At 41.2% G+C, this 27,616-nt stretch overlaps 2 protein-coding genes across 3 annotated transcripts in view; one reads left to right on the forward strand and one right to left on the reverse strand.

Moving 5' to 3' along the window:
* SEPTIN10 (septin 10) overlaps window positions 1–9,524 on the reverse strand; it is a 29,413-nt gene extending 19,889 nt beyond the window's left edge. For both annotated transcript variants that reach the window (XM_067295314.1, XM_067295306.1), the window contains exons 1-4: window positions 9,466–9,524; window positions 3,036–3,153; window positions 2,090–2,285; window positions 396–582 (exon numbers count right to left, since the gene is read on the reverse strand). In XM_067295314.1, coding sequence (XP_067151415.1) covers window positions 396–582; window positions 2,090–2,285; window positions 3,036–3,153; window positions 9,466–9,495 — 531 coding nt within the window. In that variant the 5' untranslated portion in view covers window positions 9,496–9,524. The remainder of the gene's footprint in view (window positions 1–395; window positions 583–2,089; window positions 2,286–3,035; window positions 3,154–9,465) is intronic.
* A 478-nt stretch (window positions 9,525–10,002) lies between these two features.
* Window positions 10,003–27,341, forward strand: SOWAHC (sosondowah ankyrin repeat domain family member C). Its single transcript, XM_067295295.1, has 2 exons — window positions 10,003–11,503; window positions 26,529–27,341. Exon 1 carries the CDS (start codon window positions 10,003–10,005, stop codon window positions 11,500–11,502), a length of 1,500 nt encoding a protein of 499 aa, XP_067151396.1. The 3' UTR covers window position 11,503; window positions 26,529–27,341.
* Window positions 27,342–27,616: the final 275 nt, after the last annotated feature.

The raw sequence follows: 27,616 nt of genomic DNA on the forward strand, positions 1-27,616 counted from the left end.
GATTTCCAGCAGCCCCAAACATTTGATAATGAACTAGAAATAAGCTTTATTAGAAAGGTTACAGCACACGTGGAGGTTACTCTATCCAATCATGATAAGATTTAAAATGGTTTGTTACAAAAAGAAAAGAAAAATGCACTTTTTTTAAAACTTGCTGTGCTTCTTTTTTTAACCTTGTCTTAAAGGGGATGTGTGTCTCTATCCTTTTAATTTGTAAATAAATAGCTGACAAACTGGAAGCTACTTGCTGAGCCAACCTATTCTGAACTGCACCAGTACTAAAACAAACAAAACCCCCACACAGTTATAGAACTGAAAGGTGCTAGAGGATCTAGAAGCTGCAAGAGGCTTCAGAAAATAAGACAAATTCTTATAACTCTGTTTCAAAGTCTTACCTTGCTGTCAAGACTTTTCATGGTTAACAAATCTAGACTTTTAAGGGAATGGCCTGTAGGTGAAATGAAATAGAGGCAGACATGGATGCGAGTATCATGGTAGCTATGTAAAGAACGTTTAATTTTCAGTTCTTCCTGGAGATAGGCTTCAAATTGTGCATCTATATAATCCACTATTGGCTGATAGCTGGAAGAAATAAAATAAATTTCAACAACCAGAGACTAGCTACTCCTAAGCAGAGCAAGACTTAAAAGGAAATTCCTGCCTTACTGTTTTGTGGATTTTTGCTTTACATTCCAACAGGATGCTCAACTATCTACATAGTAGAAAAGAAAATTAAGTGTACTGAATAATCTTAGTTTCTGAGATGCTACTTGAAGAACGGCAACTGTGTAGTCATTAAAATATTCCCTAGCTACTATTAGTGAAAAAGCTATGTATAATTACTTATGCTTGTTACTGAATCTTCCCAAGCAATGTTTTATAAACTTTTGCAATCAAGCTGTGCAACTAAAGAACTCTTAGAAATACAAGAAAAGAAATAACATGCAATTACCACTGCCAAGAAATAGGACTTCTTGTATCTTCTGAAGATGAAGTACTGTACATGAGAGAGCTCTTAACCAATAAACACATTGAAAAGGAAGAACACAAGAGAAGAATGAAAATCTGATTTGCAATATAAGTGCAGTTTAAGTATTCTTTATCCTGCTTAAAAACAGATTGTAATCTGTTCTCAAAAGAAAGTGTTGCTGGATGTATTAACAGCAGGCCCTTACAGTTCTGCTGTTGCACAAAGCTTATAAATGAGATCAAATGCAATCAAAATATAAATGTAGTTGTTAGATACAAAACTAATACGAAAGTATTAAAAGACAGCTCCTTGCAATATAAAGAGTTTTACCACACATTAAAGTCTCTGATGTCTGTATTAATATTTACTAACATCTCACTTATCTGAGTCACTAACAATAACTATTTTCCAATTGTGTCACAAGCTCTCATGATAATCTTAAAATGACTGTCTAACCTTCATTTATAACTACCATTGCTTAGGCATTCGTATAACACAAAGGATTACAAAACTTCTTCAGAATTAAGGTGGAAGAAACAAAATTCAGTGAAAAACAGTTCAGTATCTTAAAATACATGATTCATAAAAACAGAGACTCAAAAGACACTCTGAATTACACCAGCTTTATACTTCTACATCTTTTAATGAAGCTGTTTAAAATGCAAAGGTCTTCAGAAATACATATAATCTTTCTTCCAGCTTAAGGTCTTTAATATGTTCCAATGAAATTTTTAAAAACTCTGTAGATCTACTCTACGCAATGTATTGTAGCTTATGACCTGTTTGGCTGTTAAAAAAGTCCCTCATTGACCTTCTCCCTATCCCTCCCCACTCCCCATCAAAAGAAATTCCAGTGATGATTTTATATTTTATTGACATATACTTGTAAAAGATCATAACATAAATAAAGGGGCAGAGTTGAAGCTGATTTCTCAAGTCATTTCCAAAATAAGAAAAACATGTCCAGTTTGGTACACAGAAAAAACACAAGGCCAATTTGGACCATATTAAAAAATTTACTACAAAATCCAAAGGGGAAGAAAAAAAAACCAAACTTGCAATTGAATTGCAATTGAGGACCAAAACCTTCTAAAATCACAGCAATAAGACACCAATTACCTCTCTTCTTTTTTTATCTGGTCACCAAATCCCACTGTGCTTACAATGGTCAGCTTCAAACGAACATTACTTTCCTGGAGTTCATATGTCTGGGCTCTCAGTCTTACATTCGGTTGAAAATGTGTTGACACAGGATCATCAAAACTGGTGTTAAACAAACTGTCTATCAAGGTTGATTTCCCAATTCCAGTTTCCCCTAAAATTAAAAAAAAAAAAAAAAGGCAGAGGGGTGGGTGGGGAGAGATTTTGCACATTAAATAAATACCTGCAAAACATAGAAAAGTGTTATCACAGCAACTGATCAAATTTGCAAAAAAAGTTGTGAACTGATTTCTCTGAACAGAACAGTTGCCTGCCTTGCTTTTTTACAATGAGCACTAAATACACTTTGTTAAATTCTTATTCCACAGATAAGAGTTACTTACTTATAAGCAATAAGCAGAACGGTCTCTTGACATTTTGGTTACTTTAAAAGTGCAAACAAATTTTCTATAGATTTTAAAAAGCTATGTAACTAGCTGTGAAACCACAAGGTTCAACACACAGCTTGTTAAAAATAAGAACAAAATACCAGAGCAAATAATCAATAAACATAGAAATATTTTATCATCATCTTGGGTTTTCGGATTTTTTGATCTGGAACAGTACAGTAAAAATCGGGTATACCCCATTTTACTCAAAAGATTCCAAGAAGTTGCCCATAAATCAATAAACACATAGCATCCATCTTCAACATTTTTGATCTTCACACTATTTATGAAAATGCTAAATATAAAAGCAAAGGGTGGGTGTGTGGAAAACAAAGCTGGAGGAAGGGGTGGAATCATAGTTCATGCTTAACATGAAAGAAAGAATTTAAGATTGCAACTGGATTTAAATGTCAGTCACTTCCTAAGAAGAGATACAGTTTACAATCAAAACCTTAAACCCCCCAGATACTACTTACCAATACAAAGAATGTTGAAGCAGAAACCCTGTTTGATGGATTTGTTAACCAGTTGTTCTGGTAAACTATCAACACCAACATGACCAGACAGGGATAAGGATCGACAACCATCATTTTGCTACAGAAACATCATTAAAAATATTTTAGTGAAGTGAGTTGCAAAGCAATTAACAGAGTTGTAAAGCAATTAACAATGATAACTAAGCAGTTCTACTGTAAACTATAACTCATTCCTTACGATTTAAATGAAATTAGGAAGAGCAAAAGTATGGGGAAAAAAAAAAACCTGTCAAACCAACTTTATCCCATTATTTGACAAAAATATTCTAATTTATTGTGCAGGACTATTTGAAGGCTCAAAATGACATCCACGTTTTGCAAAGAAAGACATATGAATGAGATAAAGCAGACCAGTTTAACTGAAATGGAAAATGAGAACTTTAGACAGAACAACATATCACAATTGATTTGCTCTTATAAATGAAGAAAAAATATTTACAAAGAACTTCTAAGAGACAGAATTCAAAACAGGGACCATAATCATAGGAAGGTATATACTATCAATCAGAACTCATTCTGAGTAGGTAGAATTGAAATCATTTTTTATACAAAGTAATACATTTTCTATATGACAACTTTAAGAGATAATTTTATAAATATATTAGAAATGTCTAGAGGTGCATATACCTTTAAAAATATTTCTAGTAATCCAGCATCAAGACATCAAGGGAATGAGCACACTAAAAATGTTTACGATTACACAGAAATATTTTGTTTCATATAAATGTACTGTGTTTTTAAACAAACAGCTGACATCAAAAATATAATCAGTCACATGTTCATGCTATTTTTTCCCCTTATGTTTCCAATCCACATGCCATTACTGATTCCTTGAAATATATATTTGTCAACAGTAGAAACATTTTTATTTAATACTTATAATTACTTATAACCCACAACCTTACTGACAATTTTCCGAGGCCAATATAATAACTACCATGTCATCCACAGGAGACTATAACAGGATTAAACATCCTTTAGCAAGGGGTACTGAGAAAGCTAGTACTACAGCCGCATTTACTGTACTAGCTCAGTGGAAAATGAGTAGATTGGAGTCTTCATAGCCACTAACTCAGTAACTTTCATTTTCAAAAAGAAGCTAAACTGTAATTAGTTTTAACTTTCATTTTCAAAAAGAAGCTAAATTGTAATTAGTTCTCCTCTTAGAGGTTTACTGTTTTTGGAAATGAAAACAATAACTAGCTCTTCCACAGTTATACTGACTGTTTATCACTGAAAATTTGACAAATTACTTTGTGAAACAGACACTAAGGAATAATAAATAACTTGCAAAACAACAAGCTGCCTTCTTTGTGCCTAGTTTAGGAAAATATGGTTTCGTTTATAACACAAGAGACATCTAGCTATAACACTACTGAAAACTTCATATCAGAAGTCTGAGATGTTTAATTTGTTTGCATTTCTGAATTTATGGTAAAGAAGCTTATGGACGCATATTTCAGTCAGGAAACAGAGTGTCAGTTTCTGCAATAGGTATTTATGCAGTTGTCAAGGTATTCAGAGACATCTCAAATTTGCTGCTATTTTAAAATAGTGCGTTTCCTCTTTCTTCAGTACATGAAAGTTAATTTAATGACACTACATAGTTACAAGTGAAAACTAAAACCATTTTTCTGGAAATGTAAACATATAAAAGTACATGGCAATCACTATGTCATTTCAGACACAAGGCAGAGAAGTTGTGGCACGTTGTAAAAACAGATTACAGAATTCAATACTTAGAAATACTTCCCCAACATAGCAATTGTGTTTGTATGCACAGCTTTCTTCAGCACTGTCACAGGAGAGGGAGGGAGAGGAGGAGAGACAGACGTATAATCTTCACTTTGTGCATGCAGAGATGACACAAAGCTGTTAGTTGAAATGATAAAGGGAAAGACTAAAAGAGTAAGAACATGAATCTCTTTCACCCAACCTGTGGTCTAGCATCTTAATCACCAGATCACTCTTTCTCCTTCTTCCTGCCAAGAGTTACAGAATCACAGAATCACAGAATGGCTGAGGTTGGAAGGGACCTCTGGAGATCATCTAGTCCAACCCCCCTGCTCAAGCAGGGTCACCTAGAGCACATTGCACAGGATTGCATCCAGGCGCGTTTTGAATATCTCCAGAGAAGGAGACTCCACCACCTCTCGGGGCAACCTGTGCCAGTGCTCTGTCACCCTCACAGTGAAAAAGTTTTTCCTCATGTTCAGATGGAAAAATTAATGACATAGCAAAACAAAAAACTAACACCCTCCCCCAAAAAGCCTCACACACTCATCAGCTTAATACAAACTGACAATGGGAATGTCAGCAAGAAAACATATATAACCACTGGATATGTAAGAACAGGAATTTCAACCAGAAGAGAATATTATTATTTATATCAGTCACGAGAACATGCTTTAATGGCAATGTTGTGTCCCTGTCTTCTCTTAAACAGAAGATTGCCAAACTGAAGGATGATCAGAAAAGGATAATTCAGAGTCTTGAAAATCAGTTTTACAAACATGAAAGAAGCTTATGTTATTTAAATTCTTTCAAGAAAAGGGCCAGAGTTGACCTGATCACAGGACCTACAATGAGATTTCTGGTAGCAAAAAACAAAACCACAAAAAAAAACACAAAAAAAAAAACACAAAAAAAAACACACAAAAAAAACCACACACACACAAACACACACACACAAACACACACACACAAACACACACACACAAACACACACACACAAACACACACACACACACACACTACACAAATAGTAAAATTTGAAGAAAAGACAGAAACAGAAAGATACAGAAGTTTATTTAATTCTACTTTTAAAATTATCTATTTTTAAGGTTTTTAACTGGTACTAAATCGTCCAAATAGTTGTCCTAAGACAACTAATTCCTCAGGAATCATTTTCAGCAAAAGAGTTCCAGCAAAAACTCTTAATTTAGACTGGAAATCTTTCTAGAAATTACGTAGTTCAACTAAAGACAAAGTTTTTAGCTAAACTAATCTTGAAGAATATATTGTTGTGCATTTATACTTTTGCTGTCCACGTTGACAAACGTTACAAGATTGAGACAAACTGTTCTGATGTGGAGGCTTGCCTTCCTCCAAATCCCTCCAAGTTCCTTACAAAAGAACTAATCCATAAACCTCTTAAATTTGAGATAAATTGGAGCACTCTTCATATAAAAACAATAGCCTACATTTTTCCTTCTGAAATTTTCAAAGGACATTGTGCATCTCTCCCTCAGTATCAGCACCTCATAAAGCATTCACTGTGCTTAATTTTTAATAGTTTAGCAAATATGCAGAGACATTAAATCCATAAAAACGATTATATGATGCCTGCATACTTATTACTTTTCAAAGAAATAATACAACATCTGGTTGAAAAAACAAGTTACTATTATATCACTACTTCAGAAAAATGGTGACCACTCAAAAATTAACAAATGTGAAATGTGCTAAAAGCAATTAAGTCACCACCATACTGGCTAGCCTTTTCACATTGGTATTGCTTGGGTGGAGCAGCTAAATTATGCCCGAAGACAGCTTATCATCCAACTTTATTCAGTGAACAACTCAAGGCTTGTAATCTGAACCCTATTAGGATTTAAGTCTCTAAATACTTCCTGTTTCTCATTTCTTTTTTAGAATTAATGATCTCATCAAAATAGCACAAAATTTGGATAGCTTGAGATGGCTCAAATCAGATCTCATTCCTTCCCTCCCCATTTTTTAAAGGGTTTGTAGCATAGCTTTCATAGAGCTCCATTTGGATTTCTAGCAAGTTCAGTTAATCAAGAATATATTGGTTATATGAAACGGTCTTGCCCATTAAGAATGCAATACGCAAAGAAAAATCTTTGCTTGAGACACCAGTAACATTTAAAAATTGTTTTTTTCCTTCAAAAACAAAACAAAGAATTATCTCTCAAATTTGCCACACATTTCAGACAAAAATTGCACAATATTGGGCCATTCCACAGCAAAAGCCAGGCCTCAGACTACACAAGTCTCTCTACTTAAGCCTCCTGCAGAACTAGACTTGCAGTCCAGGCAGATTAGTTTGCAAGTCTGCTTGTAGAGATGCCTGAAATGTGCCCTCTGGAGCTTGAGGAAAAGAAAAACCTAGGTGTTCCTGTGCATACCCAGCTGGTGAGGGTCCCACCAGGCCTAGAATGCTAGGTAGGCTGCACACAGGCTCTTTGAAGGGTGTTTGAGAAGGAGCCATGAAGACAGAAGACAATGTGCAACATACCTATGAGCACTCCAAAGGGGACTCTTTCAGAGCACTGACTTTTCGTCTATAATGAACAGGTATAGACATTCGTTAAAACAGAAAATCTATTTTAATCTTCCAACACCAAATTGCAATATTCTGCATTTCTCCTGCTACAATCAATTACTTTCCAGATAACCAAGGTGGCATTTAATCCGGTAAATGTAAAATGTTACCATTAACACATGAGCAAAGTAGGAAACTAAACAAGTTCTGGAAGTGAATAGGAAAATATTTTCCATTTTTGGGTGGTCAAACTATTGAATGTAGATGGATGGGTCCCACTGAGATCTATCTATATAGATATATGTATGAAAGAGAGACAGAGAACAAATGGGAAGAGTACAGGGAACAGAAAGGAAACCTTGGCAAAATAACACAGAAGAAAGGGAATAGAAAACTTAAAAATTAGAAGCACTAAATGCTTGCATCTCAGACTTTGTGTGGTCCAATTGTGAACAGATTTATAAAATAAGTTCAGACTGCATTCCGATAGTAATTTCACATTTCTTTTTTGAAACAACTAAAAAGAAAATCCTTCCCAGAATACAGTAAAGAAACACTTTAACAATTATACAGCATTTCTTAAACTAGGAAATATTATTTGATGTCACTCTTCATTATTTATAAACCTATTACAAAACCAGCCTCCTCCATTACAGAACCAAATTATACCTGTATTTTTATAGTATTGTCCTCTGTAAAGCTCTCCATTTACATGCTTCTCTCCCTTCCCAAATCTGTTAGTGTAGTAGACCCTCAGTTCCACTCTCACTCACTTTTGCTGATTTACTGCATCTCTTCCACTCTCTTCATGCAAACATAAATCAGCAAAAACATTCTGTGATATTTCTTACACTTCAGCTCTTAGATTTTTTCTTTCCACATTTCTCCTGCCTCCTGTGAGAGCTAGCCTGTGATATACTGACTCTCCACCTTGCTATCTATACATGTGAATGGAGGGAGAAAGCTTGTATGAAGTCAATGCATTACACTACATCATATTGCTACTACAAAGGCTTCATAAAGAGAGAGGCTGCAAAATGGAGCTCTGACGGAAAACAATCTCTGCTCAACAGTGAAGTTTGAGCAAGTGGGAGAACATGAATGAAGTCCTTTCATTTTTCTGCCTAAGGTTAGCCGGAACATAGTTCAGTCCTATGAAGGCTCTAACAATAATTGAACAAGTATTTCTTTCAGCTACAGAACTAAAAGCAACCCCTGTTCCCATCTTTTTGCTCCCAGTCCCACACCGCTCCCCAAGTAGTGCCATACTGAACCAGAGCACGGAACTGACCCAGAAGAAAATTACTTCCATGACAGAAAACTTTTTTTAAAAGAGTGATTGTTGTTTTCCACATCGGCAGCTCACTGGCCACCTCCACACATGGCCGTACTGGCATAACTGAGGGGGCGGCACAGGGGCAGGAATAACCCAAGAACCACCAGAGACAGGTACTTTGTCTATCTTCCCATTACCAGAAAACGCAAAAGTAGCTAACTATGCAGCCAGAGTGGAGATTTTTCACCTGAACAAAACCAATTCCCCCCACCCCGGGTTATTCCTAGAGCCTTTCTGTTCTTTGCACTGGCAAGGTGGAAAGCATGGCACAGCACTTAAGTCATAAACTGATGAGTGTTTTTTACATTCAAAAAAAGAGTGATTTGAGCTAGTGCGCTGACTGGTCCCGAGTCTTCAAAGCGTGAAAGTAGGCAGCTACAAGTTGCACTCCACCACAGCTGAGCAGCGCTATCAGCATGGAGAAAACCCAGAACGAGCGACCCTGCCCAGGCCCGAAGCCCTTACCTACCTGCACCTACTTCACTGCACCAGCTTTTCGAAGCTGGCGCGGGTGGCGTTACCCTTAGACACCCTTTTTTGCCCCCGTCCCCCACTTCTTCCTGCAAGGGACTTGGGACGCTGGGCAGGGGCAAGCAGCGGGAGCCCGGGCCGCGGGCGGTGAGGTCTCGCGGCGTCGCGCACCGTGAAGGGGGGGCAGGGGAGCCGGTGAGGGGGCGACGGTTAACGGCCAAGACAGTTCTCCGCTCACCCCCTCTCAGCGCTTTCATACCGCCGAGGCAACTTACCGGCTGCCCAGCGCCGTGGGAGGCGGCCATAGCGCCGGGAGGGGGCGGGCGGGGAGGCCCGGTACGAGGTGGCACCGAGCGGGGCGCTCCCCGGCGGAGGCGCCGCAGCTGTCCCAGCTCCCCTCCGAGCGCGGCAACGGCAGCGGCCGGGGCTCCCGGGGCGGGGCCAAGAGGAGGAGGGGGCGGGGCTAGCGGAACGGGCGGACGGCTCCCTAACGGGCGGGGCGGCTGCGGCCTCGCGCGGGGAAGGAGGAGGGGCGGGGCCGGCGCCGCCTGACCCGACCGTTCTCCCGCCGCGAGGGGGCGGGGTGGGGCGCGCGGCCGGATCCCCCCTCGCCGGACGGGGGCGCCGGGCCCCCGCCGAACGGGCGGGGCGGGGCGGGGCGCGCCCGGCTGCCGCCGTCGCGGCCGTGATTGACCCAGCGCAGCGGGGACGGGGCATGTCGCCGCCGCCGTGAGGAGGCGGCGGGGAGGAGCCCGCGCGGCGGCAGCGCGGCGCCGCGCCCTGAGCACTGGCGGCGGCGCGATGGGGCGGTGATGGCGGAGCCGGCGGAGCTGCGCCAGGAGTCGGTGGTGCAGTTCCTGGCGGCGCGGGGCGGGCGGGCGCCCAACGCGGAGCTGGTGGAGCATTTCCGGGGCTGGCTCAGCCCCCCGGAGCCCGGCCGCCGCGCCGCCGCCCGTCACCGCTTCAAGGAGCTCGTCAACGCCGTGGCCACCGTGCGCCAGGAGCCCGGCACCGGCGCCAAGTACGTGCAGCTCCGCCGCCGCTACTGCCCCGCCGAGCCCGCCGCCGCCGTGACCCCCGCGGAGGCGGCGGCGGCGGCGGGCAGCGCGGAGCGGCCGAGCCCGCCGCCCTCCCCGCCGCCGGGCGCCGAGGAGCCGCCGCCGCCGGGCCGGGATGCCGGCAGCCGCCTGCAGCCGCCCCGGCCGGGCGCGGCGGCGGGCGGCGGGCGGCGAAGGGGAGCGCGGCGGGGGCCGCCGGCGGGGCGCGGCGGCGAGGAGGCGGCGGTAGCGGCGGCGGCCGAGGCGGAGGAGCCGGCGGCGGCGGCAGGGGGGTGCCCCGGCGCGGCGACGCCGCGGGGCGGGCGCAGGAGCCTGCGGGAGCTGGCGCGGGGCGGCTCGCCCCAGCTGAAGCGCGGCGGCGGCCCCGGCGGGCCGCGGGGGGCCCGCGGCGGCGGCCCCGGCGGCGGCGAGTCGGACAGCGCCTCGGTGGCGTCGTCGTCCGCCGAGGAGGAGGCGGCGGGCGCGGTGGCGCTGGACCCGCTGGAGCACGCCTGGATGCTGTCGGCCTCGGACGGGCGGTGGGAGAGCCTGGAGGGGCTCCTGAGCTGCGAGCCGGCGCTGCTCTGCAAGCGGGACTTCGTCACCGGCTTCACGGTGCTGCACTGGGCCGCCAAGCACGGGCGGCAAGAGCTGCTGGCCATGCTGGTCAGCTTCGCCCAGCGACACCGGCTGCCTGTGGACATCAACGCCCGCACCAGCGGCGGGTACACGGCGCTGCACCTCGCCGCCATGCACGGCCGCACTGAGGTGGTGAAGCTCCTGGTGGGTGCCTACGACGCTGACGTGGACATCCGCGACTACAGCGGGCGCAAGGCTGCCCAGTACCTGCGCCAGGGCACCCCGGGGGACATGCGGAGCCTCGTGGGGGCCCTGGATGAGGAGGATGAGGAAGAGGAGGAAGGGGCTGCTGGCAACGGGAGCGGGCGCTGGAGGCTCTCCAACCTCGCCTCCAACCTCATGAGCTACCGGCTCTCCCACCACCACCACCACCACCACCACCACCACCACCACCACAGCACGGGGGAGGAGACTGAGGGCACCGAAGGGGCAGCAGTGCCAGGCAAGAGCAAGGAGATGACCAGGAAAGCCTCCGGCAGCGGGCGGATGAAGCCTCGACTTAATAAGATCCGCTTCAGGACTCAGATCATCCACAACACGCCCTCCTTCCGTGGTGACACCGAGGAGGAAGAGCAGGAGGAGAAGTCCTTGAAAGGGTCGTTCAAACTCAGGCCCAAGTCCAACGTCTTTGGATAAGGTGGGGGAGCAGGAGGTCCGGGAGGTGGGCTCAGGGGCCAGAGCGCCCTAGGGTGCAGTGCGGGAGGTGGGGCACGTACGAGCGGGTGCTCCTCTAGACTCATGTGCTGTTGGGAGATGGATCCTGAGTATCTTGCTTTAACTCTGGGGTGTCTGTGAGTTCAACAGGCCGGCAGGGCTGTGGTGGCTCACAACTCCCAAGAAAGCAGCTGCTTTGATTATGCCCTTGGTGCTGAAGCGAGGGGCAGTGGGTGCATTGAGAAATGCTGGAGTGTTTAAAAGCTGTGCTGCTTTCTCTCTAACAGCAGACTTCTGCATCAGAAACCTGTGTTAGTAAATCTAGGATTAGCGAGTTGAGTGGAGGAAAGAAAAATGCAAATGCTCTGCTCTTATACTATCAACTGGTACTATAAACTGCTTGTGAACAGCTGGCTATTTAAGAACACCTCAGTAGTATGCAAGTATACTTTAAGTCTCTTTCTAACAGCAATACCACCTGGCATAGTGTGGAGTTGGGTACCCAAAAGGAGACTGTGGATAAATGGTTTCCTGTAGGAATCCTAGTTCCAGTCCAGCAAAGACTTGAACCTGTATTGACTTTATGCATTGAAAATTGCCTAATTTGACATCACGTATATTTTAAAAAAAGGCACTGCAGACAATGAATAGAGTTAAACATGCAGAAGTCTCTGCTGTCTGAGGTACTACTGAACTTGCTTATCACTGTTGGAATACTAATACAAGACAATGTAAGCAGAGTCTTTTTATGTATTTGGTATCTTATGTTTTGTCGTAGGCAAAGCAATTTTATTTTAATCACTGTGAATTCTCAAGTGCCAGACCTAGCACAGTTTGAGTTACTGAAGTCTGGTCAGTTCTTGTTAATGTTGTTTGTATAACTCACTGCATTTAAAACCAGAAGACCGCATTGTATGTGTTACATGTGAAAGTCATTCTGTTTTAGAGAAGAGCACAGAAGCCATTGCATGAAACCTTCATGAAGCTCTAATGAGGTCCTGTAATGCAATAGTACAGGTCTGTGTTCACTAGTGACTTGTGTTCCAATTCCTTCAGCTTACTTTGTGCAGAAAAAACAAAAAGAGGGGGACCAGGAGGTGCAAGGTACATAACTAGCACTCTGAAACTCTATCCCTGTTTGTTTAGCTTACTGAGTAAAAGCAGTATAAGATACGTTCTAGTTAATGATGGCAGTGGTGTTTGAGTTCTTTTAAACAGGTATTTCTAGAGAAGTAATCACCAGGGCTTTGAACTGCTGTTTAACAGCCTAGTAAATCTTAATCTGATTGATGAGCCTGTCTGTCCACTAAAGCTTTCCGAACACTTGAATCTTGCTTCTCTGCTTTAAAGGTAGCAATTCCAGTGAAACCTAGGAGGCAGACTGGTATCCAAACTCACCTCTCCTTACAAAGGAGGTATTGAGCTGACCCTGTATCCCAAATGCTGCTCAAGATAGATGCTTAGATGTCAAGGTACTGCCAATTTCAATGCAACATTTGTCAAAGCATGTTTCGAGTTGCGCTTCCTCAAAGTGTGTGTGCATGTCTGTCAGGTAACTAACCAAAAGTAGGTGGACTTCGATAGGTAAAAATCGAAATTTGAGACACTGATTACATTTATGCCACAAGCTCTAGAGCACTTCACAGGGAAACTGCTTCTGGGAGTTGTGCACTTTCAAAGTAACAGCTGTCGGTAGCTGTTGCCATTGACTTACATGTCTTTCAGTGACAGAGGAAGGGACTGTTGGTGATTCACTGGTTTCAGATTTCCCATGCAGGTAAATTTCCAATTTCTGCACTTTGTATCAAATTCTAAGAAGTGACAGTGTTTGTACAGGCATGCAAGCAACACTTACCTATTTTTGGAGAAAGTTGCAAGAAAAAAAACTGAATTTCTGCATAAGTGCTGGTCATTGCTTTTGTGCAAAAGATTAGAAATTACGCAGGGGTTCAGCTTTAGTTTATAGTTTATAAGCTATAATATAAATTTCATGTGCCTTCATTTTGGATTGATTGCTACAAATGTGATGGATACAGTCTTGCAAAGCACTTTGTCTTTATGTCTGTGGGGCAGGACCAGAAATCTTCCCCCAGCCCTTCCCGTTTAAGCTGTAAACTGGTACTACACCCGGGTGTCTGAAAGGGGAAAAATCATATATGTTGTACTGCAGAGCTAATTCTTTTGTGACAGAGAAGAGAATTAGATGTCTTAAACTCTCTTCACTGCAGAAAATAAATAGCTTTTTAAGGTTCTATAAAGACATTTGCAGCTTGAGCCCTCTTCAGCGTGGCGCTTCTTAGTTAAGCACAAATTCCATGCAACTACCTACTTCCAGACCCTATTAAAGTAACTTTCTGCTTTGAGAGTTTATAGCTTTTTCATATTAACTGTCATGTGTTGATCTCTTCACATGCAAATAGCAAAGAATTGCACAAAAATACTAAGTCTTATATAGCTGTTGGGGCTTAGGGAAATAATTTGACAGTTTGATGCTTTGGGATGTTGGAATATAGCACACTTTACATTTTAAAAGACTAACTGAAACACAGTTTTGTCTTGCATAATACAGTAGGACTTTGGTAATTACTAATAGAATTTGAAAACTGGTAAAAAGGTGCATCACTATAACTCATTATTTGAACTATCAAAGTGAAACTCTTGCTCCGTTCTAATACTGTTTCGTCTTTAACTATCAAGTAATGAGACTTCACCATCGCCGTTCAAAGGTCTTTGCAAGGTGGGGTGCAGTGACACCAAGTCCAAACCGTAACAAATTCTACTGTTATTTGCAAAATATTTACAAATAGCTAGGTAACCATTAATGTCTCTTTGCGCTATGGTACTAAAGCACTTTGATTTCACATTTTGACTCATCACATTCCACACTGTTACTTTTTTATAACATGAGCTAAAACTTAAGTTTTGTTTGGGGACAGGAAAAGCTTGATGCCCTGTTTCAGAATATTTACAGTCTGAAGGTACTATTGAGTCAGATATTTTGGATACATTGCCTAGAAAGATGTGAATTTGAAATAAAGTTGTTTGGTACAAAAAAAAAAAATGGAGCACTTACTAGTGTCTTTTTAATAGTACACTTGAAGTTACTGAATGTGTTTATTCACTTTCTATGGTAGTGTGTAATGCAGCAAGACTGTAATGTAAACATTTGATATCTTTTATTGTATCTTATGCCTGAAATATTAGAGGCCTGGAAGCCCGACAGTTTTTATTAATACAAGTTTTTATGGGTGTCTTTCTGAACGGTTGAGTTAAGAATCTGTAAACTTTAGTTTTACTGAAATAAAAAGTGCCCATGAATTGTTCTTGCTTGAATGTACTTCTGTATAGCACATACCTAGCGGCCACTTGCATATTGGCCTGCAGAAGAATGTTTTGTTTTGTTTTGTTTTATCATGAAGATGGCTGATACTGTGTAACATTAGAAGAGTAAGAGACTGGAAAAAATACAGTGGAGCTGTTCTTAGGACAGTAACATTTTTCTTTGGCAGTTACACACTCTCAAATAGTTCACTTTAAAGTAAATCAAGACAGAGCTGATTTTTAATGGTGAAGTAAGTCTAAATAAGGGCTTGGGAGAGTGGAGTTGCTAAACTTAAAATATTGCCCTGACCTTGTTTCTATGCAGCTAGAAATCTGACTTTGGAAAGACTAATACTAGTTTTGGTCGCTATGTGAAGGTCAATACCTAATTAAAAAGGTTTACGATTAAGGCTTTTTTGTAACGTGCTGTATCTATAGCCAGCAGCTTCTCTAAAGGGAAGATTCATTTCATTTCCATGTGAGACTGGGATTTGGTATATCTAAATGTTTTTTGAATTTGTTGCCTTACCAAAATACAGGGTAAAACTAGAGAACGTCGTGCTGCCAGTAACTCCTCTGAGAGACGTCCAGATTCATTCTTACACCGGAAAAAAAAGGCTTGGCTGTTATTGTGCTGCTTGATCTTCTAGTTGATCAGGATGCATGCAGCTCCAAGCCAAGCAACCTCAAATCAGTAGTTTAAGGACTCAAGTGAGAGGAGGAGGGAGGGGAAAGTATTCTTGGAGGCTCAGAGGAGAGTGGAGCACTGGGGCAAGCAGCTGAGGTTATGGGCCTGGGGAAGGACTCAAATCAGTACGACAACAGTCTACACGAGCCCTGCTGGTCATGTAAGCGACTTGGCTAGCGGTTCAGAAAGTTGTATCCAAACATAAATTCTTCTACAGAATAATGGTTGAGAGTTATGACTTGCTGAAAACTCAAATGTAACAATGTCTCATGTTAAGCATTTTAACTGGCATTCTTACCAACATTTCTTGGGGTTTGCAGAAGTATAAACAACTCTTCTGAGTTGAGTATAGCTACAGCTGTTGCAGTACAGTCTGTACATCGGATTGGTCCCACTTAACTTTAGGCTTCTCATTGGGAAATAAACCCTTCAGAACTGCATTCAGTTTACTTATTTTCCCATTGTCTAGAAAGAAGGGTGCTGGGACTACAGCCCTGGCTTAATGTGCCTTGAGTGTACAAAGCTATATGGAATACACCCGAATTTGAAGATGTTAGAAGGTTATAACTTGGTGACTTCTTCCAGAAAAAAGGAAGTTGAGCCATGCATTTTGCTTTTTTGTTGGAGTTGCAAAACAAAAAACACATTGTGGCATTTTTTTTATGTCTTCAACTGAGGTGGAGGGAAGGAGGAAGAAGGCTTTATATTAATATTAGGGCTTGGAAGAGGGACTGACTGTTCAATTTGGGTTAAATTGTGAACAGCTTTGGGGAAAAATTGGAACATGCCGTTTTGATTTTCTAATTTTGTTATAATTTATCTTAAACGATTTTCTGGTTTAGCCAAAGTTGGTACTAATATGCACACTGTTGGAAGCACCAAGCAAAGCTACCAGGTTTTATTTATTTGGTTTATTTTATTTTTGGTTTATTTTGTACAGCTGTGTTACTGTGTTTATATATAGAAATGTTTCATCTTGTGTGATAAAAGCTGAAGAAATGGTATTTTGAAGTTTACAAGGCTTTAAGCTGCTAGTGCCATGTGGAAAAGTTACCTTAAAAGCAGGTAATACGGTCAAAGTGCAAATGCATTCTGTGTTCTTTCAACTAGATTACTAAAATTGTGAGCTATTGTAGTTAAATGTTTCTGCCATTTTGTATAGAAAGCTCTACACTGTCCTCCCCTAAATTACTTGGAAGCATGAAGAGAAACTAACAAGTCACATCAATCTATTTTAACATGCCCTGTATCACTAACGGGCATTTTGCCAATCCGTGGTAGGAATGTCAACAGGCAAGAACAGTACTAGACAGCAGATCTGTGTTTGTGCATGTGCCTGCACAAATTAATGCAAATAAATCGTAGAAGCTTATTGCTGCCAGTCTAAAGCAGACAACCTATATCATAGACGTACCTACCAATCCTTGTCCATTGAAGAGAGGCTTTGGAAACTTAATTTTACATGTATCTAGCCACCAAAATAATTCAACTGTTCAGGCTGTATCTAGAGCTAGCCCTAACTTTAGTTGAAAGAGTGGGAATTTCCTCAGCGTTTTTCCCCTGAAGCTAGGGGTCTTTCACTTTCACTAGCTGGCTGTTGAGCTCTACTAGCCATTTCACTTTGAAGTTCCCTAGAGTACCTGAGAAACTGGTGGTAGATAGCGGGCACAAAAAAAGAGATCTCTTTTAGAAACTTTTTTTTTGAAAAAAGATAAAGGATGTCTGCAATATTTGTTGGGGCACAAAAAACCCATGGGACAGTTCATACAAGGAGGCACTGTCCCCATTATTACTTTGAGTACAGAAAGACAAACTATGCAGGCTAAAAAGATGTCTTCTGTACACTTAACTTTATATGAAATATTAAAGCCTCAAAGTCCCAGAAAACATCTCTGTTTGTAGCCTTTGAACAAATAAAACTTATATTTGGTGTTTCTTTCCTTTGCTACCTATCACATACCATCTTATCAAAGGTATAGGTTATGCAACTAACTCTGTAAGTGTTACTTTAGGAGTGTGTAATTACAGGGATCCAACTGGCTCCTGCTGCTTCAACTGCCTCCTACAACATGACCGTTAGCTACCATTCTTGCATGTCTCTGCCTATTGAAGCCTCCCCTTCCTTCGTTGATGGGGCTGCCTGGAATAGACTGCAAGTGTCATAGCTGCCACTGCGTGCCTTCTTTGGCTGCACAGAGTAGGCTGTAGCATCAGTAAATCTCGAGCCTTTCGAAGCTGATAGAATAACTTCCCTCGAAGGGGATGGAAGCAGAGGTAGTATTTCATTTCATCTGCTTGTATCATTTATACAGGTATTACACTTTCACATACAAATAAATGGCATGAACTGAACTATAGATGGAATCGAAGTGTTTAAGAGGCTTTTATATTTAAGTGTTGCCAAATGCTTTGTGCTGCAAATATGGCTAATTAGAGTATGTTATTCATCTTCAGCCACTGATAGAACTCAGTTGAATCAACACTGAACAGCTGCTACAGGAAACTACTACAGAGAGGATGCTGCAAAATTGCCATGTCTCCTCTTAAAATCACTTGTTGAAGATGGTTTTCCATTGCATAGGAGTTGCTCAAAAAGAGCTAGTTGCATAGTGGGTACTAGCTTGCAGTAGGATATCCCAAGTACATCTCTGAAGAGCTGTACAGTAGCTCACTGACAGCTGTCTGGGTGGTAGGAAGTATTACACTTCTCTTCTTTAACTGGGAATTTTCTCAGCTTCCAAAATTTGCTGCATCTTCTGGCAGCAAATTCAACTTCCTTTTAGCAAAGTTTTTGTCTCTGGGATAACCAAAGTCATCCTCAGAAGAGATCTGCCTTCCTTGAAGAAAACAGGAAAAAATAACAGAGCACAACTGCAAATGTAGATGCTTATGGCCACAAATGTATAGAGGTTACCATATTTTAAAACAAGATTATTCTTTAAATCCATTAGGAAAATGCAAGCCAACTTGGAATATGTGTACCTTCAGCAACAGCATCACCTCACATTGCTCACATCTGTAAGATGCTCAGGTTTTCTCAAACTTTTATATGCAAAAAAAATGTACTATTGGCCTTTCCCCAGTGTTTACATTTGTGGGGCTTAAGCAAGGTAAAATCCTAAACCTTTTGCCTGATCTGGGGTAAATTCATCTGAAGCAGTGTTTGTGCGCTGGGGAGTACAGATAAACTGAGGCTTCAGCTGCACCCAGGGGCTGTGTTTTTTCTCTCCAATAGACGAGTAGTATGGCATAGCAGTGACTATTTTTTTACACTTTAACAAATTTAAGATTTAACCTCTCAGAGCAGATTAACAGAATTCATAATTAAAATGTGACTCCTTCTGGATTTGAACTCCCTGCCTGAAAACAAAGCAACTAGTTTTCCACTAGGTAGTGAAGACCTGTTATGAAAACATCTCACTGATGCTGCTTTGGTAAAGAGCATCACTTTGGTAGTGTTGTGCATCTTCATTCATCCTTTCTGCACCCACTACCCTCTCCTTTCTTGACTACCCCCTAGTTTTTTGCAATTTTTTTGGTAGTTTGAATTGCACAAATATTAAATGTTAAAGCTATAAAGTTCAGAAATTTGGGACTCTTTAAATAAAGAGATCATTAAAAATTAAATGGAAAAGCTAAACATAAGCTTTGTCTTCTACTTTAAACTTCAAGAGTGGAAAGCACAAAAATTGTTTTGATGAGAAAGTTCTCCATATATACCATTCTGATTATAATACAGACTAGAAAATGGTTAAAATTAAGGAGGTAAATTAAAATTGATGGGGAATAATCACTTTCACCTCAGTGATTTCAGTATTTTGTACTATAAAGGCAAAACTGTAAGCAATAGACTATTTTGTATAAGAAACACTAACCATGGTTCACAGTATTTCCATTGCTTATTCTATTAGGCATGTCAAAACTAATCTTTTAACATGGGTCCTAAATGGGAGTTCTGATCAACCTGAATGCCCACCTTATCCTCGTTTACAGTTGAGCTCCTTCTGATACCTGTGTAGATTACTCCAAATTCTGGAAAACATTGGCTCAAGTCCTATTAAAAATAGAAGATGGTGACTTTAAAGATGACTAATCATTTTTGAAGTTCACTTCCCTACATGCCCTTCAAACTAAATTTGTGAGGCACAGAGACGGAGGAAAAAAAAACGTTACCCATTTCAAACATGCCAGCACACACAGTGACGAAGCAGTATAGGGCAAGACGTCCTTTTAGAATCACTGAATGATTTTGGTGTTCCGCATTCCACCAGAGCGGTCATTACAGGTCCTTTTCCTGTGTCTGGTATAAATCCCATTAACCTCTGTAGAAAACCCCCATTACTTCAGTGGCTTGGTAATGGAGGGTTACCTGAATGGTTACCTTGCCCTGCTCTTGCTGTCCACTTTGCTCTCCACCATTGTTAGAAATTATCTGCTCAGACAATATTGCTGTTACTTTTTTTTTTTTTAAGTATATCACCTTACTGGCTGAAATACATGACAGGAGAACTCTGGAGATGGGATGTGACTTCCCCAGTGATCTTTTTAGAAAGGCATTTTCACCATAGACTACAGAAAAGCTGCTGTTAGCCTGACTTTTTATGGTCCTTTATGGCCTTGAGAAGGTTTCACCTACTCACCTCTTGAGTACTACAGGTTAAGTGAAACAACGAGGAAGTAAAACTGAGGAAGTGGAGTTTGATTGACTGGCAGTGGAGGAAATGTATTTGGCTGTCAAGAATTTTGTTATTATTCAATGTTATTGTTGATAACATTGCTGCTGATACTGGTTATAGGCTGGTATGACCAAATCACAGTTGGTATCCTATAGTATCAGATGTTGGCCAAATACAAGAAAATATGTAGTTCCTGCCCCATTGTCCCTAGAATTTGTGCAGCCTGTGCAAACAGTGACAGTTAGATAGTGATTGCATATGCAAAATAGATTTTAAAATATGTATACACACACACAAAAAAAGGCATATGACTTTTGGCTAGATGTTTTTCCACTTTTTCCCTGACACCTCACTATGACTCTCCTGGGAGCCAGCCAGTCTACTCATTTAAAATAACTTCCTCTCTGTTGGTCACTCCACAAGTAGAGCTGGGAAAAGATCAATTAGAAGCTGGTCCAAAAGTATCCACCTTTTAAAACATTTGGACTTCATGAAATTTCAAACAGCATTGAGGGGTTACCTAAAATCTTCAAAGTAACATTCTTAAAACCTACTTGAAACAAAACAATTGAATTCAGGCTAAACTGATTTAATATTCCTGGGAAGGAACCTAGGTCCAACTTGGTCTATCAATATATGTTAAAATCAGCCTCCAGTACATTTTCAGCATATGACTGCAAGGCTCCCTACAGGGCCTTAGCTGACAACTTGCATTTAAATCCTAGGTTTGAAACTTAGCAACCCCAGTGATGCCTGCTATCATAAACCTTTTACTTTGGGTCTTCCTATAGTAATGTTTAAAAAACAATTTCAGAAAAAAGACCTCTGTTAAAAATTTGACATCTTGTTTCTTCTGTGAAAGAAAAGAAAGGAGACTGTTCCTCCTGTTGCCAAAGTACACAATAGAGGTACAAAGAGACAAACTATGAATTATGAAAAAAGGCATAATCCCTGTCTTTCCCTTTTACAATTACCTTTTAAAAGACACGCCCTGCATGTTCCGCATTAATTTTATTATCATTAATATTTTATATCACTATATCTGATGGAGATTTTATGGCAGCTCACCATAATTGTTTGGGTTGCCTGTCTTACTTACATTTGGATAGATTTAATTATTTTTAAATTTCTTCCATTTTTTCCAAAGTTTTTCCATTGTTACTGCACCTCAGTTCTAGCCTAGAACTAAGACTGGAATTAAAAGTACTGAAATATGATGGAGCATAATGCTTCTGAGCTAAGGTGAAGAAAAGGATACTTTGATAACTTTGATAAAAAGAGGCATGGGGGGAATACCTGTATTTCAGGCCAGTTCAGAGGTCTCAGGAAGCATAGAGGAGTTTCCACCAGATGGTCTACCTGTTATTTGCCTGTATGAACAGTCAGCTCATCACTTTATACCTTCCTGATATGTTCAGTTACACCAAGATCCCATACTTGCTGCAAGATCATCTCAGTAATCCTCTGACAAGCCAGCAGGGAGAAGGAGGAAACACTGAGAAGGACAGCAGTGCAGGAGGGAAGGAACGGGCACCGGCGTCCTGTCACTAACATTGCCACTGCAACTGCTGCAACACAGAAGGAAGCTTTTGGCCCAATCTGAAGATAATTCATCATGTTTTTTCCTCATCTCTTTCCTGCATATTCTTACAGATCAGTAGAGCTGGCCACAGCTGAGCATCTTCCACAGTGCATTAAGGAAAGCAATGTAATTACTATCTGTCACACACATCTAATTTTATCTCACTCTCTCCCTAGGGAAGAACTTAGATACAGTGTGAGGTGAGGATAGAAGTGCTGGATGTTTTGATTTTTGCTTTACTTACTATATACTGCTGAAATTCAGTCTATTTTTGTACCATAATCTTAACTGTACACCAGTTAAGAATCTCACTAGCCCTGCTGCTCACAATGATCTGCTTTTTGATTTGGGGAATGTGAGAAAAAATGGCTATTCTTGTTACACAAGTTCCTGTGTTTCATCTTAACAGTGGTGATATCCTATCCATCCAGAGCATCTCCAGATTCTCTACACACTCTATTAGCTTGCCTCCAATCCACATATGAGAATGGTAAATATTACTGTAAAATATTATAAGCCTGAGGAAAGATGAAGCACACAAAAACTGTATGAGCTGTCCAAGTGAGCACAGGAAGGGTGTGAATAAGTAGGAAATATGAACTTGTACTGTACCTAAAAAAACCCCAACAATTTGTCCAGCCAAATTCTCATTTCATATTCAATCCTACCAACTTAAATATGGGATTCATGTGGGATTCAAATATTTGCCAATTTTAGAGCTTTTGCGAAACATCTTTAAATAGTCGCAGTTTCTTCACTCCCGTGAATGACAATTTTGCGTTTGCTACACTTGTCTCTTTTTTTTTTTTCTCTTCTCCATCCTGTGGCTTACAGTGACAATGTGGCAATTCATGAATGCGTGGGTGACATTAAATGTCACAGTTAATTCTAGCCAGAATTGATGTAAAAGGTCTATTTGTGTTTGCTGGCTAAATTCTGCATCTAGCAGAAGGCATTTATTAGTTCTGCTGTTTGAATAATTGTTTCTTTAATGACACACTGATGCTGTGTCTGATTGTGCACAGTAGCAGAAAAGACAGCTGATGGAATTACAGTGCAAATTACAAATTGCAGTCTTACAGGAAGATAATAATAAAATTTTAGGGTTTGGGGGCTGAAAATTGCCCTATATTACTCTAATTTATGTACATTGCCTCTAGTTCACTCTGGAGCTATGATTAACTAAAACTTCCTTATGATTAACCTTAGCCACACTTTCTTTGTGTCAAGTGCAGGAATGCATTTGTGCTGGCATGTGTTTGCCAACTCATATTTTATTAGCAGCAGTATTAAAATCTCGACTGAGCAGGATCTACAGGACTAATACAGTCATCAAGAAGTTAAATGCCTGTATCAGTTACTCTTTTTAATCTTTTTTATAGTCAAAGGAGGGAACAGGGACTTTCTCAGGATAATTAATTTTAACTCAACATAAATTTTTAAGATAAGTGCTCAATAGGGAGAGAGAGTTCTCCATCTTTTTTACAGCACAAACTATATCACAGCAAATTATGGCATAGCAGACCAGTTGCTAGTCCACAGATTAAAGAATAACTTCAAGAAGGTACTCAATGCAACTTTTGTTTCTTTCATTATGTTCTGATAATTGCACATTGAGCCAGACATAGCTTCAAAGGACGCATATTATAAGCACTGTACCTCCATGTTAATACCAGCCGCCTCTTCATGAACTGCCACAAATACTCCATGACTCAAAGCTTAAAGAACTGCGGTTCAGGACAAAAAGTATCTTACATTTGGAAATGCTACAATACTTGAGAGAAAGCTCCATGTGTTGGGACCCTGGCCATAAGCAAAGCTCCTGACTCAAAACAGCACCAGGAGGAGTGAGGTGGTTTCATGCAAACCTCCTGTTTGACACTGGGATTGTGGTCTCACATTACACCTATGCAGGTCTACCCGGGCCTCTACAGGTGAGACACAGATTCCCCGTGCCCAGTCCCCTTCCTACTCCTGACTGTGGGCACCTGCATCCTCTTACACAGCACCTACTGACTGTGCAGGATGAGGCTCTTTAGCCTGCTAACCCAGCTGAAAAGGAAGCTGCCACTGCATTCAAGATGAATACTGGTCAGACAGAGGACTTCGGTGTTTGGGGAGATATGTCCACTTCAGGGTTGAGAGTAGCTGAACAGGGATTTTATGAAAGCACCTTTTGACTTAGACAATGGGAAGTATTTAGGCACTGAAAGCCACAAAGGGACTGGGTTCTTACTTGTTTTCTCAAGAACCTGTTATGTGGAGCTCACACATGAGGATATGGAGTCTTTTCTTTTGGGGGACAGGGCCACAGATTCTATATGACTGGCTAAACAAAAGTAATTTTTTTGTTTCTAATCCTGTGGTTTCTTTAATTTTGTGGTTTTGACAAATAATGAAACCAGAAGTGGGCAAATGTTTAAGAGAACAGTAAAAGAACTAAGTAAATGTATTTTAAAAGTTCCCTTTAAATTATTTTAAACAACCCTAGCACAATGGGCTCCTGCTTTACCAGAATACGAATAATAACAATAATCTTCAATCAGAGCTCCTTATCCTGCCATGGTCTCGAAATTGTTGTAACACATAAAAGCAGCTTTGAATTTAAGTACTTGATTTCTTCTTTGTAAAAGAAATCACCATGGAAAGCATTCCATTTTGAGCAATTTTGTCTGTGTAGCAGTTTTTCTGTATTTTTTTTTCATTCATTCTTTACTAATTAAAAGTATATTTGAAAAGGATCAGGGCCGGAGCTAGTACTGCTCAAGAAAAATTCTTGTCACCTACAATTTAATAGTTTATATTCAAGTTTTCCAAGGTGAACATGGGGATTTTCTCGTACTTTTTAATGAAAGATATATAGCTGTCTCCTTCACTGTTCTAAAAGTCCAAAATTAATCTTTTCTACAGAATCTAGACTTCCCCAAAATAATAAATTTGCAGTTTTAAGCTGTTCTCTTTACAAGCCTTGTTTAGACTCCAGAAAGTCACTTCCCATGTGAATAGCTCAGTTTCAGTTATAGCATAGTTTAGCAGCAGTGCGTGTTCAGTTGGTACAGCAGCACAAGTGGCAGTAACTGCGACAGGTATTGCTGTGTTTTAAGGAATAGGCTGCATACCTGCATCAACTGAGAAAAAGAGTGACACTTCTGCAGGAAAAGTGTATTGAGCCAGCAGTGACACATACTCGCGTGGTTGCATTTTAATGAGATTTTCAAGCTTCTTTGTATTATTTCTCTATCATCTTGAGCTTTCACAGGACAGACAGACCTTGCATATTTGACACTGGTTTGTTCACATGATGAGAGGCAGTAATGCTGTAAATTCATAGGAATTAGGAAGGAGGAAAAAAGAACACCTAACTATGAATAATTCTCTATCCAGATGGATTCCCTCAGACAGGCTTTAGAGGAAGAGCCACAGGCCTACTTTTTCTAGAACATTCCTGCTGACTACTCGAGGCCTCCACACCACAGTGTGAGAGGTGTAAACTCTGTGCCCCCAAACCAACTGTTTTTGTCTCTATCTCAAGAAGCTCTACTTGGAGAAAAAGATGAAGCAGCATTGTGAAGCCCATGGAAGAGTTAAGTTCTCTTACAGCCAGGTAGCAGACACTCCTTTGAATTACACAACTATACAGCACAATTAATGTATCTTAGCTTCCAGGTGCAGAAATATGATAGAGCTCTGACAATCTTTGGGCTCGCTGCCAGCAAATGAGGAGGCACCAATCTTCCACCAGCCTCCCTCATCCCTCACACAAGGTGAAAGCCCTCTTCCAGCACCGGGTCTGGTGCTCATCTGGTGGAAAGAGGAACCAACTGAAATTGCTGTGCTGACCCAAAAGTAACCCTGCCAAAAAAGATGAGCAGATTCTGCCAAGTTAGAATTGGTTCACCATGTAGGCTGAGAGCCGGAGTTGATTCAAAAGAAGGGTCAAAGCTACGTGGCTGCAAGCAGAGAGAGAGGGATTAGATTAGGACTGGTAGAGAATGGGTAGACCGTACTTTTTGGAAGTGGCAAGCCACTAGTAATCCTCAGATGTACTGTGTAACTATACCCCTATGTTAATGCATGCTTTTGATGCATCCCAAACAGCATGTTATATAATTTAATTTAATCTCTTTTACTGTCATTCCCAGGCTAATGGCAGTTACTTTCTATGTAGCTTCCAAAGTTACCTTAATGCTGAAATTCACACAGACATGTTTTGCAAGTACAATTTCTGTGCCTTAAATTTGCATCTTGCTTATGTTAATGCTAACACATTTTCCATCTAGCCCAACCTTTCCTGCCTTTGAGGACTTCTGTCTTCTCCCCAACACAAGTGAAGCTTTGCCTCTCCTGAGACTGGCAAATGCTTCCAATGCCATACTCAGCAAAAAGCAACTCACAGAAGAATGACCTGATGAAACAATAATTGTGTTACAGTACATGTAATCGAAAGGGTCAGTCCCCTAAATGTGCTCAGACAGCAATAAGCACAAGGACAGCAGCCAAATCAGAACAAAACAGAATGAAAACATCCTAACTGCTTAAATATGTTTACTTTTAAATGACTACAATGGAACCTCGCTAGCCAGAACCTGATGTACCAGAAGACTAGTTTAGCTGAACACTAGCCTCCTACTGCTTGGTGTCATTGCCACCAGAAGGATTTCTGTGCTTAATATCTGTGCTTTAAAGTTGTTGTCTCTTTGCTTTGTCCTATGCCAAAATAGTTCTTTCTTTTAATCCACAGAATACACAGTATATCTGGAGAGCAAGCAAACAAGCAGTAATATGCCCTTTTAAATAATGACACAGTGCCAAAACACTCAGACTGGAAGGGTTCCGCTGAATCATGTAGGGAGGTAAGGCTTTATTATTACTGGTTCATTTATACCACACACACCCTTATGGTTTCCATCATATTAGCATGAAGGTGCCTCTGAAGACAAGTTCTTCTTTCCAGAAATAAGCATTTCCACATTAAGATGGTTAACACTCTTCAAGGCTATTCAGTTCATGGGCAGATAAGGTTTTAGAGATGAGATATTCTGCCCTTAAGAATGGGGGAATCTCTTTTTTTTTGGGGGGGAGGAATGTTTTTGCCTCCCTGTATTAGCAGCATCAAATAGCTCTTTGGCAATGGCCTTGCAAAGAGAGCAAATATGACTTTTAGGAAAATCAAAAACATAAGAGGCAGAAACAGGCTAAAGCATGGATTGAAAATCAAATGCAAAGTGGTCTGGAAATTTGGGGTGAAGTTGAAGGGTTTCATCAGAGCTGTACTTTGGGTGCAGTACCAAGGCAGTAGTTACATTGTCCTAGCAGAATCGTGCAGAGCACTGACTCAAGACCCTCAGTCCCTCCACTGTCAGTGGAGAGAGGCTGGTGCATCAGGAGCTGACCGAGAAGAAACAGGAGGGGAGGTTCTGCTCTCTGGAGTTTGTCCTGAGTCAGGGCTGCATCTCAGGTGCCACTGATAAACAGCAGGTGGATCACAGAAAAAATCAGTGTTCTGATTGCTATTCCTTAAATCAATAGATACAAGACATCTAAATTGGTTATACTTTAAGTAAGAATTTCTGCTTACTTCAGTATCCATATGGAGGTCTCTTTCCCACCAGATTAAAGACTTTTCAGAACAAGAGGTTTTGACTTTCTTGCATCGGCTCAGGACACCTCCATCTGTGCACCATACAGGCTGGGAGCCCCAGGCAGATTCATTTTCCCTAAGAGTCCTGCCAAAACCAAGGCCTGGGCCCCTAAGGACCCTCACCAGAGAAGGTGGATAACAGGGCCTGCCAGTACTATCTACTTTTGGACTATCTGCATCCCCCTTCT

The sequence above is a fragment of the Apteryx mantelli genome, chromosome 1 (genome assembly GCF_036417845.1).
Source record: "Apteryx mantelli isolate bAptMan1 chromosome 1, bAptMan1.hap1, whole genome shotgun sequence".
Lineage (NCBI taxonomy): Eukaryota > Metazoa > Chordata > Aves > Apterygiformes > Apterygidae > Apteryx > Apteryx mantelli.

What these genes read in the sequence shown, in the direction of transcription:
- SOWAHC (XM_067295295.1), top strand. Translation starts at nt 10,003, where the DNA reads ATGGCGGAGCCGGCGGAGCTGCGCCAGGAGTCGGTGGTGCAGTTCCTG.